This window comes from Pundamilia nyererei, unplaced genomic scaffold (genome assembly GCF_000239375.1).
Source record: "Pundamilia nyererei isolate P.nyererei 1_Seehausen unplaced genomic scaffold, PunNye1.0 scaffold00045, whole genome shotgun sequence".
Taxonomy (NCBI): domain Eukaryota; kingdom Metazoa; phylum Chordata; class Actinopteri; order Cichliformes; family Cichlidae; genus Pundamilia; species Pundamilia nyererei.
Genome location: NW_005187446.1, coordinates 720,328 through 734,757, shown reverse-complemented (window position 1 = coordinate 734,757; position 14,430 = coordinate 720,328). Strand labels below are relative to the sequence as shown.

The following is a 14,430-nucleotide window of genomic DNA, read 5'->3' as shown; positions in this document are numbered from 1 at the left end:
AAGTAACTTGACCAACACTGCTCTTGACTTCCTTCTTAAAAAAAATTCAAATTTGGATACACCACTCAGTAAGACTGGTCACTGATTACATCACCTTTTTCTCGCTGTTTCCCTTCCATAAGAATGCCACCAGCCATCCTTCTATTTATAATTTGTTTTTCTATAAGTAATATATAATAAATCTACAACACAGGAAGGAATGCAGTTTATTGCTATCAATATTATACCCCACCCCTACAGTGCACATCATCCAGCTCTGTGACTTAAGGTCACATAAGCACTTTAGTGGACTTTCGTGGCCAAGGCATGCAGCAAGAGTTGAATCCCAAAGCAAAACTGTGCTGCTGGGCCACTAATTCTCCTACTCATGCACCTGGGTTTTGATGCGATAATTTCTCTATGAATATAAAACATAAGCACAAAATTTATATAACTGAATTTAGTTAGACCCTACTTGGGACAAGGCCTCAATAAAGCAGCACCAAATGCTTATTTTAACTCTTGTATCATGCAAATTTTAACTTTTGCAAAACATTCAAAACTAGTGTCATGAAGAGGGAAAGATCTTACATTATTTATATAAGGATATGTGATTTCTATATCATTATATATCTTATGGAGACAGTTTAGATCACAGGTGTTAAACTTATTTTAGTAGAATAGAATAGAATTCAACTTTATTGTCACTGTACATGTCACAGGTGCAAGGCAACGAAATGCAGTTTGTATCCATCCAGAAGTGCTTTAGCCATGATATAGATGTATTACAAATATATATTAGCAATAATATAGATATGTAAGTATATTACAGAAATTGGTCTATTATGATATGTTATAATGTACACGGTATGAAGGTATGTTATGATTAAGGTATGTTATGTTAGTACATGGGATACATGCACTTGACATTTTGACATCTCTCAAAATGTGTATAACTGGTAGAGATGCTGCCTCCATACACGCCCTTAGTTTTTTGCATTCAGTGGATCAGCTGTCATTACATGGACATATTCCAATTCATAAAGGCAGAAAACTTTTACCCGTGGAGTTTTGCTAAATAAACAATATTCATCACTCAGATTTTTAATGTAAAAACATTTACTTTTAAATAGTAATACTGGCATTGCATCACTAACACGATCCTGATATTATTTTATTATAAACACTGAGTAATTAACGCGTTTACATCATTTTAAATGATATCCAGTAAAGCAAATTGGTCCCTGTGCGGCACCACGGCGGTATATTTGACACCCTTGGTTTAGCCCATATTGGTATGGACTAAACCCACATTAGCCCATAATGGTATCATCCAGTCTGCGTGGTTAAAATGGTGCAGGGCGCCAAAATTAATGTATGAACGCTGAAGTCCAGAGGACATGTGGGCCAATCACAGACATTGAGTGAGAAGTTAGTGTCCAATGGCAACATATTATAGCTTGAGTGATACTTATATTGGCCAATCGTTTTCATCGTTAAACGCCTATTGTGGGCGTGGTTAATCACTTCCAGGACGCTCATGACATTTTTTGTTTATCTACACGGGACAAGGCATGGCGTGCGAAGGTGGGTGTCCGAGTACGATCTTTTTCTTAGGTTTAAACTTAATGGACCTTCACTGCAGGCTAACACCGGACGTCAGTTAAACATTTTTTAGTCAAGTCACCCGTACAAATCACTTTACTTCTTTCATAGATTTCAAAGTAATTAAATTCGAAAGTTGGGATTATAATTCTCCTGAAAGTAGGAGCAGAAAATGGTTTTCTTACATATGCCTCGTTGCTAGTAATAATCAATTTGACAGCTGGGTTGCAGACACATAAAATCTGTGATGTCGATGGTTGAATCACACAAACTAGCGGTTAGCAGATTTTGTCTTCATATTGACCGGAAGTGGTATTACAGGGATGCGATTTTAGAGGAGACTTGTCCATACACATTTGATAAAAGTTGCCTCCGCGTTGTTTAAAGCTGTTTAGATCACTACACATTGGGTGTTTGCAGGAATACAACGGCACAGGTACAGTTAGCGAGTCAATAAGTACCGATGAACTTTATCTTAACGCTATGGTGGGCGGGAGTCAATTAGCCATGCAGGCTAACGTTAGCTGCACAGGTTTCTATTTAGGCTATTCGATCTTTGTTTTAAAGCCTTGTTAAAACTAATGTTACCTTAATTATACGTTAACATTACAGTTTATGCATTATGTTACCCGTGTTTATGTGCAGCACTCTTCCTGTCTTGCGCTTTGCCAGGAATGGATGCTACTCAGATGATCAGTGACTCAATCTTGGAGTCAGATGAGGAAGATAATGAAGAGGAGATCGAAAATAAGAGGGGACGACCGTTGGCTAAACTGTGCATCTTGAAAAATAAACACATACCTGAGGCAGGTGAGTGGCTAACTGATGTTGTTTTTACACGTGATCTGCACAGTCTGGTACTACTTAAGATAGCCTTTATTAGTCCCACATGTGGGAAATGTGTAAATCTTGCATACAGAGGGGGAAACATTTGATCCTATGGAGAATTTGCAACTTTGCTCAGTTACAATGAAATGAACAGTCTCTAATTAGTATGCTAGTTTCATTTTAATAAAGAGGGACAATATAAACACATTACATAATATTTGATCCCCCTTAATAGTTAGTGATGAAACTCTTGTTGGCAAAGGATCAACATGGTCCAGTGCATTGACCCATTAATTTGGTGAAGTTGTCCAGTACCTGAAGACAGCCCCAAAGCATAATTTTTCCACCTCCATGCTTGACTGTGGAGATGGTGTTCTTTGGGTCGTACTCTGCATTTCACTTCCGAACTTCACTGCCAAAGAGCTGAATTTTGGTTTTATCTGACCACACCACTTTGTCCCACACCTTCTCTGAATCATTTAGCTGTTCATGGGCAAACTTAAGACAAGCCTGTACATGTGCCTTCTTGAACAGGGAAGGCAAGATTTCAATCCATTACAGTGTAGTATGTTATCAGTGGTGTTCTTGGCTGCTTTCAGATCATTAACAACCTCCTCCCATGTAGTTTTGGCCCAGCAGTTGTCACTTTCTCATCAAGCTTTTTGCTAAAATCTTGTCCAGGACATTCTTTGACAGCTCTTTGGTCCTGCCCATGTTGGTGGAGCGGTTGGAGTGTAAAAAATGCATTCTTCTGATTTATTGTAATGTTGTACACAGCCAATCTGCAGGTGCAAGAATTCTGGTTGGATTCAAGAGGATCAAATACTTACTTCACTCAATGACATCCAAATCAAAACTTGTAATGTTTTTTTTCCTAGATTTTGGTTAATGTTCTGTCTCTCTCAATTAAATTGATGTTTTATAAACAAATAAAGTAAATTAAACTACACAAATAGGCAACAAATAGGGAAGCCAGTTTGGGAGTATGCGGTTTCAATAGTATTTGCTAGTAAAAAGCTGAGCTGCAGCATTTTAAACAAGCTGCAGTGACACACTGACACTCGAATAAAGACACTAAAATGGAATGAAGGAATAAATAAATAGATCTGAACCAGAGAAATGACTTCACCTTTCTGACTATATATCTAAGTATATTGTTAATGATGATGCTCTCTTTCACACAGAGTTTCCCCTCTTTTTGGGTGATAATGTGCTTGGCCGTGACCCCAACTCCTGCACTGTGCCCTTGCCGGCATCCTCAGTGTCCAAACAGCATGCTACTATCTGCCTTTGTGTGTACCGGAGACGTGCCTGTCGCAGTGAAGTGGACATGGAAGCTTTGGTTTGGGACTTAGGGAGCATGAATGGGACCCGCAAGGGCCGCTTAAAGCTGACTCCTAATGTACGCTATGCCCTCAGTGAAGGTGACAGTTTGGTGGTGGCGGACATCCCGTGTCAGTTTGTCATTTGTGGCGTAGACTCTTCTCAGGGGGACGCAAGCTCTCCTCTGAGACAAAATTCAGGGGTAAAGACCAAGTTGCCAGATGCCTCGGGAGAAAAGGGAGATGACACAAGCACAGACAGCAAGAAATGTGTCAATGGAGGGACAGAGACTCCTGTCAGAGCCAGCTGCCTGACCTTTGAGCAAACTCCTCATCAGCCACAGGGGACCTTGGTCCCAGAATCTGACTCAGACTCAGACAGCGAAACAGGAGTAAGAGGAGAAAGAAGACGAAGGACTCTAGGTTTGTACATTATGTAAATATTTATAACTATTGAAGCTATGCTTTTTGGACCTGGTGTTTACAAGTTCACTTTTATTCTCTTTGTAGTGTCTGATTCTGACTCCCATAAATCCAGCCCCATCAGCTCGTCATTCTTGAGTCCCCCAAACAAAGTTGTCCCTGAAAGGTATACCCATAAAAATAAGCTATTTATTGGTATTCTTTTTGTAACTGTGATTATACTACTGGCTTAGCCATACCCCATTAATACATATGTTTGACTTGTTCATTGTAAGACCTGTTAATTTGTTTTTCCCTGTTCTACAGTGACAATGAAAGCCCCATGACAGTCTCGTCTTCCTCTAAAAATAAACCAAACAGACATGACAGCTTCACCACACAGGAGACAGATGTAGATGCGGCGCGACAGCAGTTGGAGAAAAAAAAAGTGGTTGCACTTGTGGAGGACAGTGAAGAGGAGGAAGAAAGAGCAGTGCAAGCGGGGACAAAGTCTCTGAAAGGGGGTTGGCATATGCCAGTGGAAAAGGAAAGCAATGCCAGTTTTACAGGAGACGGTGAATTGTCAACACCAGCAGTCTCTACAGACGCAATCCCTGCATTTAACATGGACAGTGACACTGATGTGGAGGGAGAGGACGAAGAAGTGGCATCAGCGGGGCCTGTGACCTTGAATACAAACCAACAAGTTGATCAACCTCCAAAGACGGCCCAGTTTCACATGGACAGTGACACAGATATCGATGAGGATGATGATGCTTCAGGTAAAGCTCCCAAATCTCTGCCTTCTTCTGATGAGAACGCCAAAACTCCTCATGCTGTTTCAGTTATTCCACCTGAAGGCGTCACCATGGACAGTGACACTGATGTGGACGATGATGGGGTCGTGTCAGACGCTGCCACAAAAGCAGGACCGACAGTATGTCAGAGTGCGCACACAGCAGACTCTGCTTTTTCAGTGCAGCCAGAAGATTTTCACCTCCACAGTGACACTGATGTAGATGAGGACGAAGCAAAAAATACAACAGATGAAACACCTAATAAATCAGATATAAAGCTTACAGCTCTTAAATCTGCTCCTGTGGCTCCTGACAACCTGCAGGTAGAGAGTGACACGGATGACGAGGCTCTCCCTGTCCCTGCCACCAGTAAACCCTCAGTGGTCGCTGCTGTTGCAGATTCACGCCCCACTGCAGTTGCAGATGCTGATTTGGAGATTCTCTCTGACAGCGACACAGATGTGGAAGATGCATCTCTTCTGGCTATACCTGTTGGTGTCACAACCTTGTCAGCTTCTCCTGGCCCAACTTTAAAGGCTTCTCTGGCAGATTCTGATGCAGATACAGATGTGGATGAATCTAGCGTGCCCCCTGCTGGGGATGAGGCTAAACCAGCTGATGTCAGAGTCGACGGCGATACAGAAGATAAGAAGTCAGATATTGGAGAAGAAGGTGAGGACCAGGTGCCCAGGCTGCACAGGGAAACTACACCTGGGTTGCTGGCTCCCCTTCTGCAGAACTGCTCCACTCCTGTGCAGATGTCAGGTAATCGATCAATCTTCAGAATTCATTTAGACTGCAAATATCTACTCGTTTGTTTTATTGCATTACCTTTCTAAATACTTTCTAAAATTCAGTAATTGATTATATATGACATACATCAGTGGCACAGTTTTAGGTGAGGCGCAATCTGAGGATAGAACTAGCCTGTGATGTTACAGTGGTCTCTTTACAGGATATCACAATGACTTGTAATGCAGTAATTGCAAAAAATACGATCTAAAAGAAATATAATCAAAGAAAATAATACAAAATATGTGAAGTGTATTGTTGGTGCTCAAAATAAAGACGGCGCCTGCAGGAGAGAGAGGTTTGAAATGAAGAAATCGATCTGTTTTTAAGTGAGTGGACTTGAGATTCTGTGTTAACTTCTTCGATCCAATCGTGTAAAGTGTTTGTTGCGTTGCGATGAGAAAGCATCAAGTTTAAATTGACTTTTACTTTGGATTTCAGATGAAGAAGTGGAAGACATGGCAACTCAAGCCTTCGTCAGTCCCTCTTCAGGTTCATTAAGGCGTGAGTAAATGACTTTTAATAATGTCAAACGAGTCTGTTTCAAAAACATTAGTTCATTTTTTTTCTTTTGGCCAACAGGAGCGGCAGTGCCTGCAGTAAGACCTGTAGTATTGTCGTCCTGCTCAGACATCCAGGAGGAGGAGGATTTTGCTGTGGCTGAGACGCAGTCCTTTACATTTCAGAGCCGTGACCGTGTGAGCAGTGAGGAACCAACCCAAGCTTTTGTACTTGAGTCTTCTTGTGACAATAAAAATGACCAATCTACCAAAGAAGAGTCTTTCCAACTGGGACTGTCTGACAGCAGCCACCTGCAGTGTCCAGACCAAGCTTTAGCTATGGAGAACACCCAAGCTTTTGTTTTTGTGGAGAGGGGTGTGAACCTGGAAGATACCCAAGCATATGCAGCCATGTCAGCTGCAGACAGATCCTCTGCAGAAAATGACACGAACCTGGAGGCCACACAGGACTATGTAGAAGATAAAGAGACTGAGCGATATCAAGTAGATGTGGCCTTAGAAGCAACACAGGCATATGTGGCAGAGCCGTACAGTCACGCTGAGGATGATGCAGATGATGATGCTTGTGAGACACAGCCTTCAGACTTTACTGCCTCTTCTACTCTTGCCATAGCAGAAACCCAACCAATGTTGCCTATTGCAGGAGAGGAGGATCTGGCAGCTGAAAATCCAGTTTGCTCTGTTCAACAAATTCAGCCGAGATCCCTCAAGGAGGATGGTCCAAAGGCAGCTCAGCCTCAGGAGAAGGGCCTCAGCGACGCTCAGTCTGTAACTGAAACTCAGCCCGTGTGTACAAGTGACAGTGAAGCAAGTGATGATGAAGGCTCATTTCCAGCTCAGCGAAACAGAACAGCAAAGCCACTGCCACTTGAAGAAGCGCAGACACAAGATCTCACTTGTTCAGAGTTGTCGGTTTCTGAAACCCAGCCAATGCACGGTGGAATTGCTGAAACCCAGCCCATGGCTACATGTGACGATGATGATGAAGACTCAATGCCAGGCCCACGAAAAAGGAAAGCAAAGCAGCTTCATCTTGAAGAAGAGGAGACGCAACCTGTCGCAGACTCTGAGCTCTCCACTGCTGAAACCCAGCCCGTGGCTACATGTGATGATGATGATGAAGACTCAATGCCAGGCCCACGAAAAAGGAAAGCAAAGCAGCTGCAGCCTGAAGAAGAGATGCAAACCCTTGCTAGTTCTGAAGTCTCTGCTCTGGAAACTCAGCCCTTGAGTACAAATGAAGGCCAGCAAAGTGATGAAGAGGACGTGATTGCATGCACTCGGAAAAGAAAAGCAAAGCCACTTCAGCTTGAAGAGGAGCAGACGCAGCCCCTCACTAGTGCTGATGTTGAAACCCCGGCAGTAGTGACAGGTAAATGTGATGATAAGGACTCAATTCCAGGTCCACGGAAAAGAAAGGCAAAGCAGATGAAGCTTGAAGAAAAGACACAGCCAGTCGATAATTCTAAAATGACCCCTGTTGAAACTCGACCTTTGACAACAAAAACCGGATTATCGCCTTCAGAAGAATCTGAAGCGGGAACCAGTGGAGCTTGTGTTCCAAATTTAAGAGTGACAAGAGCAAAACCGAGAGAAGAGGAAGATCAGGTGGCGTGTCCTGGACCATCCAAGAGGCAGACTAGAGGAAGGAGTGGAAAACCTTTGTCTGATGGTGACAACAATAAGGAGATGGTAAAACGGGCTAGAGGGAGAAAGATAACGAAGCAGCAGAAACATGATGGTGAGGAAGAGGATGAAACACCGGTAAGAGAAAGAAACAAGCAGGCTGTGAATAAGAGCCTGATAAAGCAACAAGATGGGAAAGCTAGAGAGGAGGAAGATGGTGCCGATCTCAGACAAGAAAGAGAAGAAAATGATAACGAAAGGAGGACGACTGATGAAAGAAAGAAGCATCAGGATGAGATAGAAATGCAACTCATGGAAGAGAAGTTAGAAACAGAAAGAAGAGTAAATAAAGAACAAGAAAGATTGCAGGCTGAAGATGCAGCGAGAGCAGAGAGAGAAATCAAGGAGAAGGAAGAACAACAGAAAATAGAGTCTGAAAGGATTGAAAGAGAAGAGCGGGAGAGGTTAGAAAGAGAAGAAAAAGAGAGATTAGAAGGGGAACGAAAGGAACAAGAAAAAGAAACTGCAAAGAGAGAACAAGAAGAGAGGCTTGAGCGGGAGCAACAACTGCAAGCAAGACTTGAGAGAGAAGAAAGGGAAATGGAGGAGAGAGAGAGAGTGGAGAAAGAAAAAGAAGCCCAAGAAAAACAGTTGAAAGAACTGGAAGAAAAGAAAGAGGAACAAGACAAATCCAAAACGCCTTCAAGAGGCCGAAGAACAACCAGAAGAACTATTGCTTCACAGAGCACAGCAGAGCCAGACCAAGACTCAACTGTATCAACCAATGACGATTTCCCAGCAAGGAGAACCAGATCACGCTCAAACTCCTCCAACTCGGTCAGCTCGGAGAGGTCTGCTTCAAGTGTCCACGCCCAGGAAAGCAAGGGCAGAGGCCGAGGGAGAGGGCGAGGGACGAGGGAGACCAGTGAGACACCCCAGAAACCCGTCGCCAGAAGCAGCAATCGAAGGACCACTGTGGCTGCAGGGGCCGTAGAGCACGAGCCTGACTCGTCCAACTCACTAGCCCCTGAGGTTTCAAGCTGCAGCGTGAGCTCTCATAACAGAGGAAGAGGAGGCAGGCAGCGAGGAAGAGCGAGGAAAACAGAACATGACCCAGACTCTATCCCTTCTGTTAGTCAGAGTCAAAGTGATCAGAATTTAAGCCCTGCCAGGGGAAGAAAGGGCAAGAAAGCTGAGGAGTCCTCCAATGAGGCTCTCCATAAAAATGGTAAAGAGGACTCTCAGCCGGCTACAACCACTAGAGGGCGACAACAACCCAGTGCAGCTACAGATGAGGAAGACCAGTCGAAGCAAGAGGAAGCATGCACCAGCGAGGAATCGCTACCTAAAAGAAATGTCAGGGGCAGAGGTCAGAGAGCAGTGAAGAGTGAAACTGTGGAGAAACCAGTTGCTCCTGCGGTCAGTGATGATGATGAGGCTAAAGATAAAAGAAAAGCAACGAGAGACTTGGAGGCAAATATTGGAGCAGATCTCAGCTGCAGCAAAAGGAAAGAAAGATCTTCAAAAACGGCAGAAACAGACGAGGAAGAAGGAAAAGGCAAAACAAACGATGAGATTCCTGTTAGTTTACAAGGGAAGAAAAGAGGTAGAGCATCCACCGCTCAGGCAAAGAAGAGCGCAAAAGAGTGTCTCTCAGAGGTGAAGGAGGAGGAGAGAGAAAAGATGGAGGGTGAGACTGTGGAGAAAAAAGTCAGAGGTCGACAATCAGCGGTCTCGAGAAAGAAGAAAGAGGAGCTGGAAGAAAGTGGAACATCTTTAACCGCCACAAATCAAGATGCAAATTTGGAGGCATCAGAGGTGACTATTGCTTCACTTTTAAACATACGCGGCCAAATGGAAACCATAAAGATGCGGTTTTGATTGAAACAAAAATGCATTAACATTGAAGGGTAAATCAGATGAAATGGAAAGCTGAGTAGTAAATAATTAGTGTCGAGAAGTTCTTGTTGTGAAGGAAGGCTTTTACCTTGGCTCAAGGCCATGATGCATTTTCCTCTCTGAGTCAGCCTTTTCAATATTGATGAACTACCATCAACATGAGTTACTCTCTCTGTTTCCTCCACTTTCTCTAGAGCAGTCTAACCTGCTCCGCATCACTGCTAATGAATTAAGTGGTTTAGTGGTCATCCAGTCACTTCCTCCACTTACATTTTATGGTGTTTGCTTTCTGGTGCAAGATGTACCATCTTCTTTGCATGTTCCATACTTTGCCCTTCGCTGTCTTCAACCTGTTTTGTTTTCCCTGTCTTTACCTACCCTCTCCCCTATAACAGCCCCAGACTCCAACCAGCAACGCATCCCGGAAGCGGCAAGCTCCTGCAAATTTCTCTCCTGTGGCAAAGAGTCCTCGCTCCTCCTCTGCATCCCCAGCAGCAAGTGGTCGACTACAAACTGAAGGCCAGGCATACAAGGTCTCTGTGGTTGTGTTAGCAAAACACGCATTTTGTGTTTAGGAAAGAGACGCTCATACGGTGGTAGCTAGGCTGATCAAACCTAGCCTAAGACATCAGAATCATAGTGGCAAATCCTATTATTTGTATTCTTATATACTAAACATCATATTAAGAAACACTATTCTAAACTATCTTAGCATCTCGACAATGCTCTCAGTCATATTACTGAGCTGTAGCCAGTGAAATGTATTATTTAAGTCCACCACGTGGTGCTAGCATCACATGCTCTTCCAGTTTTTTCCCAGTTTTTCCTGAAACATGCTGCTGGCACTACATTTAAAATGAGTGCACATGTATGTTTACAATTACAGTTTAATATTGTGTTTTAATCTTTTGGCAATTCATCAGGCTTCAGCCTTATAAACATTTTACTCAGTGTCCTAATAGAATTGTAAAATTCATGTTGTGGTTTTGTTAGCATCATATTATCGATGAAGCTTTCAGAAGTCACCGCTCCTGCTCAAAACTTTTGGATATTTGGACCCATTATAATAAACTAAACACAAAGCCTCCTCCATCTAACCTCTGTGCACAGTGGTCTATTATAACAGCAGTATCTACTCATCCAAATCATTGAAAGTAAAAGGATTTCGCTAAGCGTTGCATTCACACTTAGAGCTGCGTAATCAATTTGTGCAGGGTTAAAGTTATTTTTGGTTTGTTCGTGCAGATGAGAGCAGGTGTTTTGAGCTCACGAAATCATTGTTCCACTAACCTCCTGCAGCTTGTTCTGAAATTTCAATCGACTCTGGGGCATGACTGTAAAATGCATGACAGTGCTTTTCTTTGAGAGAAATGCCTAATTTCACACCTCTATTTTGCCTGCATGGCAGATTAAGTTGACTTGAGGCTTTTGCTTTCACAGGTTCTGTTTACAGGGGTGATGGATGAAGCAGGGGAGAAAGTGTTGCCGCGCTTAGGCGGCAGCTTGGCTAAAGGTGTGGGAGACATGAACTGCCTTGTGACTGACAAAGTGCGCAGGACTGTCAAATTCCTTTGTGCACTGGCCAAAGGCATTCCAATCGTCACTACAGACTGGCTGGAAAAGGTATGTTTGAAAAACTGCAGTCAGAAAGTTCTCTCTTAATTTATTGCAGATGTGTATTATGATAATAGTCACTCTTCTTGTCTGTTTTAGAGTGGCAAAGCTGGGAGCTTCCTGTCTCCCTCCTCCTTTATTGTTAAGGACCCTGAGCAGGAGAAGAAGTTTAATTTCTCCTTGCACGAGTCTCTAAGGATTGCCAGCAGCCAGCCTCTCTTAAAGGTACTCACTCATTTTTCCTTAGAGTGAGAGGTTGACAGTGTGCCATTAACAGTATTTCCACTAGCAGACGGCACTGGGGTGGTGCATGATGTTTTCGTGATGGGAGCCCATAAACGTTTGAGTCATCCTCAGTCTAAATCTGGTTTAATATTTCCCTTCGAGCATTGTTTTGAGCCTCTTTATTGTTAGCAATGTTCAAATCTTCAAAACAGCAGCCTGTGGATTGTTTATCATCATTCTGTGGCTTAGGGGAAAGTAATTTGATATTTGCTGTAAATATACTGATTATATTGCATGTATTATGTTTCTCAGCTTGCGCTATTTCATAGAAGCTTGTAAAGGCATACCTTGTTACAACATAATACCAGCTAAAATTAGACATATAATATCAAATTTCAATCCCAGGAGGCTTTTACTAAATTTCTTGAAGAGATTAAATAAAAATAGATTCACTCATCCATCTCTTTTCTTCCGCTTATCGGATTCAGGGTTGCGGTGGAGCCTATCCCAGCTGTCCTAGGACAAAAAGCAAATAGACCATTGGATGTATTCCAAATAAAAGTAGAGTAAAATGCTTTGCCTTCTTTCTGTCTCTCAGGGATATGAGGTCCATGTTACTAGATCGGTTAAGCCAGAGCCAGTTCACATGAAGGACATCATTTCCTCCAGTGGAGCTACCTTTCTACCAAAGATGCCCTCTTCTAATAAGGTGCCAGTTAAGCTGAGAGCCCTTCTCCGGCCAAAACGTTACATGAAATAAGTCTTTGCTTATGATGTTTATTACCTACATTTTAATTCCTCTTCTATTTTCACCCCCGTCTCCCTCTCTGGCTCTTAGCCTCACACTGTCGTGGTTTCCTGCGAGGAGGACTGGTCTCTGTGTCGCCCGGCTCTGTCTGCATCTCTCCCTGTCGTCACCGCTGAGTTCATCCTCACAGGGATCCTGCAGCAGAAACTCGATTTTCAGTCCCACACACTCTCGCCTTCCACAGCAAATGTACAACCTGCAGGTGGCAGAGGAAGGGGCAGGAGGAAGACTTAGTACTCCCGGAGCAAAAATACAGTGACTGTCTGTGTATGAAATCTTTAGCTGTGAGGTTTGTCCGTCATTTCTGGATACACTTTAAAACTGTAGACCGGTAAAACACCTGTTTAGCTATTGGACTGTGAAAGACTGTATTGAATGTATTGTCGATTGTCCACTGATGTAAATGCGTCATTTACAGATGTCAGTGCTGGAAGAATGTTAATTATTTGACTGTCCATCATCAAATATTTAAAGCTAATTTTTAACTTTCCAAGAGAATGAACTGAGAAACAAACAGAAAAGTAGTTAACTTAAGACATTTTGGAAGAATGGTGAAAACTTTCTTTCTAAGCTTGTTTGTGCAGTCTTTTTCTTTTGCCTTATACACACAAACACATTGAAACTGTTAAAGCTACCTCCCCTCTACTTCAAACCCTTCTTTTTTTATGTAGAAACAAGCAGAGCAGGAAATTAACACTGCTAAACTGCTGGTACCCTCCATGTGTGCTAACTGCTTCAGCTCAATCAGCCTGTTTGGCAGGTAACCAACCTTGAAGAGGGTGTTTGTGTAAATCATGGTGGATGGGAGAATAGATGTGGAGATGGTGTCTGTTATGGTATCCAACAGCCTTGTAGTCAGAGGAAAAAAGCTCGTTTCCGGCCTTCATAAGAAGTTCATAGTGCCTTTTTAAATGGAGATAATGACGAAGCTACCCACGTGTCTTTCTGGGTTTTTTTTCTGTCTCCATTAACCACCACCATCTACTCCATTAAGGCCTTATCCCATCCTGTTCCTCCAGAGAGAACAAGACAGACTGCGGATGTACCTTCTGCATCAACGCCTTTGTGGTGTTTGTTCTCGCCATCGATGTCTGTTTGCTTATATGTGGATGTGTATTTTTTGTGTAATGCACAAAGCTTGATTACTGACCCACTGTCACTGCTGTGTCACTGGTGTTTTAAAGATGGTAGCTTGTCATTTTTAGAACTGTTAGCATGCTAATGCCTTAACTTGAAGTCTGTCTTCGTATCAAATAATGAAATGTCTCCATTATAAATGAAAAACATTAAATATTTTCCAGCTGCAACCACACTGTGCCGAGTTTAAAATTTCACAGACTGAAGCTTCTAAATCCAAAAATTGACTTTCAAGTTAAACCTTTTTGTTTTTCAGTAGATTTGATTGTAAATTTTAGACTACTGAGGACGTCATAAATGAAGAAGGGGGTAGATAAATTGGGACGAGCAGAGGATTAGTGAGGAAGACGTAAGGGCAGCTATGCTATGAAGAGTGGAAAGGTGGTTGGTCCACCTGTGGAGATGTTCAGGAGAGAGGGCAGTCAACTTTTTGACCATATTTTTGACACGCCCTTGGAGAGTGAGAGGATGTCTGAGGAATGGAGATGTGTACTGATACTGATTTTAAAGAACAAGGGTGATGAGTGGAAGGGTTTTAACTACAGAGAGATGATGTGGAGGAAAGCCTGGCGAAGTGGAGGTATGCTGCAGAAAGAAGAGGTACAGAAATCAGTAGAAGCAAAACATGACCATGAAACAGAGAGGTGGAAAGGTGAAGTGGATAAAGGATTTTAAAGATGGAGCTGCCAACAGGCAGGAATATAAGAGGAAGACCACCAAGAAGATGAGTGGATGTAAGGAGAACATGCAGAGGTTTGGTGGGGAAGAAGAGGATACCTGGAATAGGGTGAGATGGCGATGGATGATCTACTGTGGTGACCCCAAATGGCATAAGTGGCTCTCCCTTTTCTGGCATCTTCTTGGCAAAAAAGCAA

The 14,430-nt window shown here is 42.8% G+C and overlaps 1 protein-coding gene across 1 annotated transcript; it reads left to right on the top strand.

Annotated features, from left to right (window-relative positions):
* Positions 1–1,536: 1,536 nt before the first annotated feature.
* Positions 1,537–12,693, top strand: mdc1 (mediator of DNA damage checkpoint 1). Its single transcript, XM_013910571.1, has 12 exons — positions 1,537–1,566; positions 2,230–2,394; positions 3,597–4,157; positions 4,245–4,323; positions 4,464–5,698; positions 6,167–6,229; positions 6,308–9,690; positions 10,167–10,304; positions 11,212–11,394; positions 11,485–11,610; positions 12,209–12,319; positions 12,449–12,693. Exons 1-12 carry the CDS (start codon positions 1,554–1,556, stop codon positions 12,650–12,652), a joined length of 6,261 nt encoding a protein of 2,086 aa, XP_013766025.1. The 5' UTR covers positions 1,537–1,553; the 3' UTR covers positions 12,653–12,693.
* Positions 12,694–14,430: the final 1,737 nt, after the last annotated feature.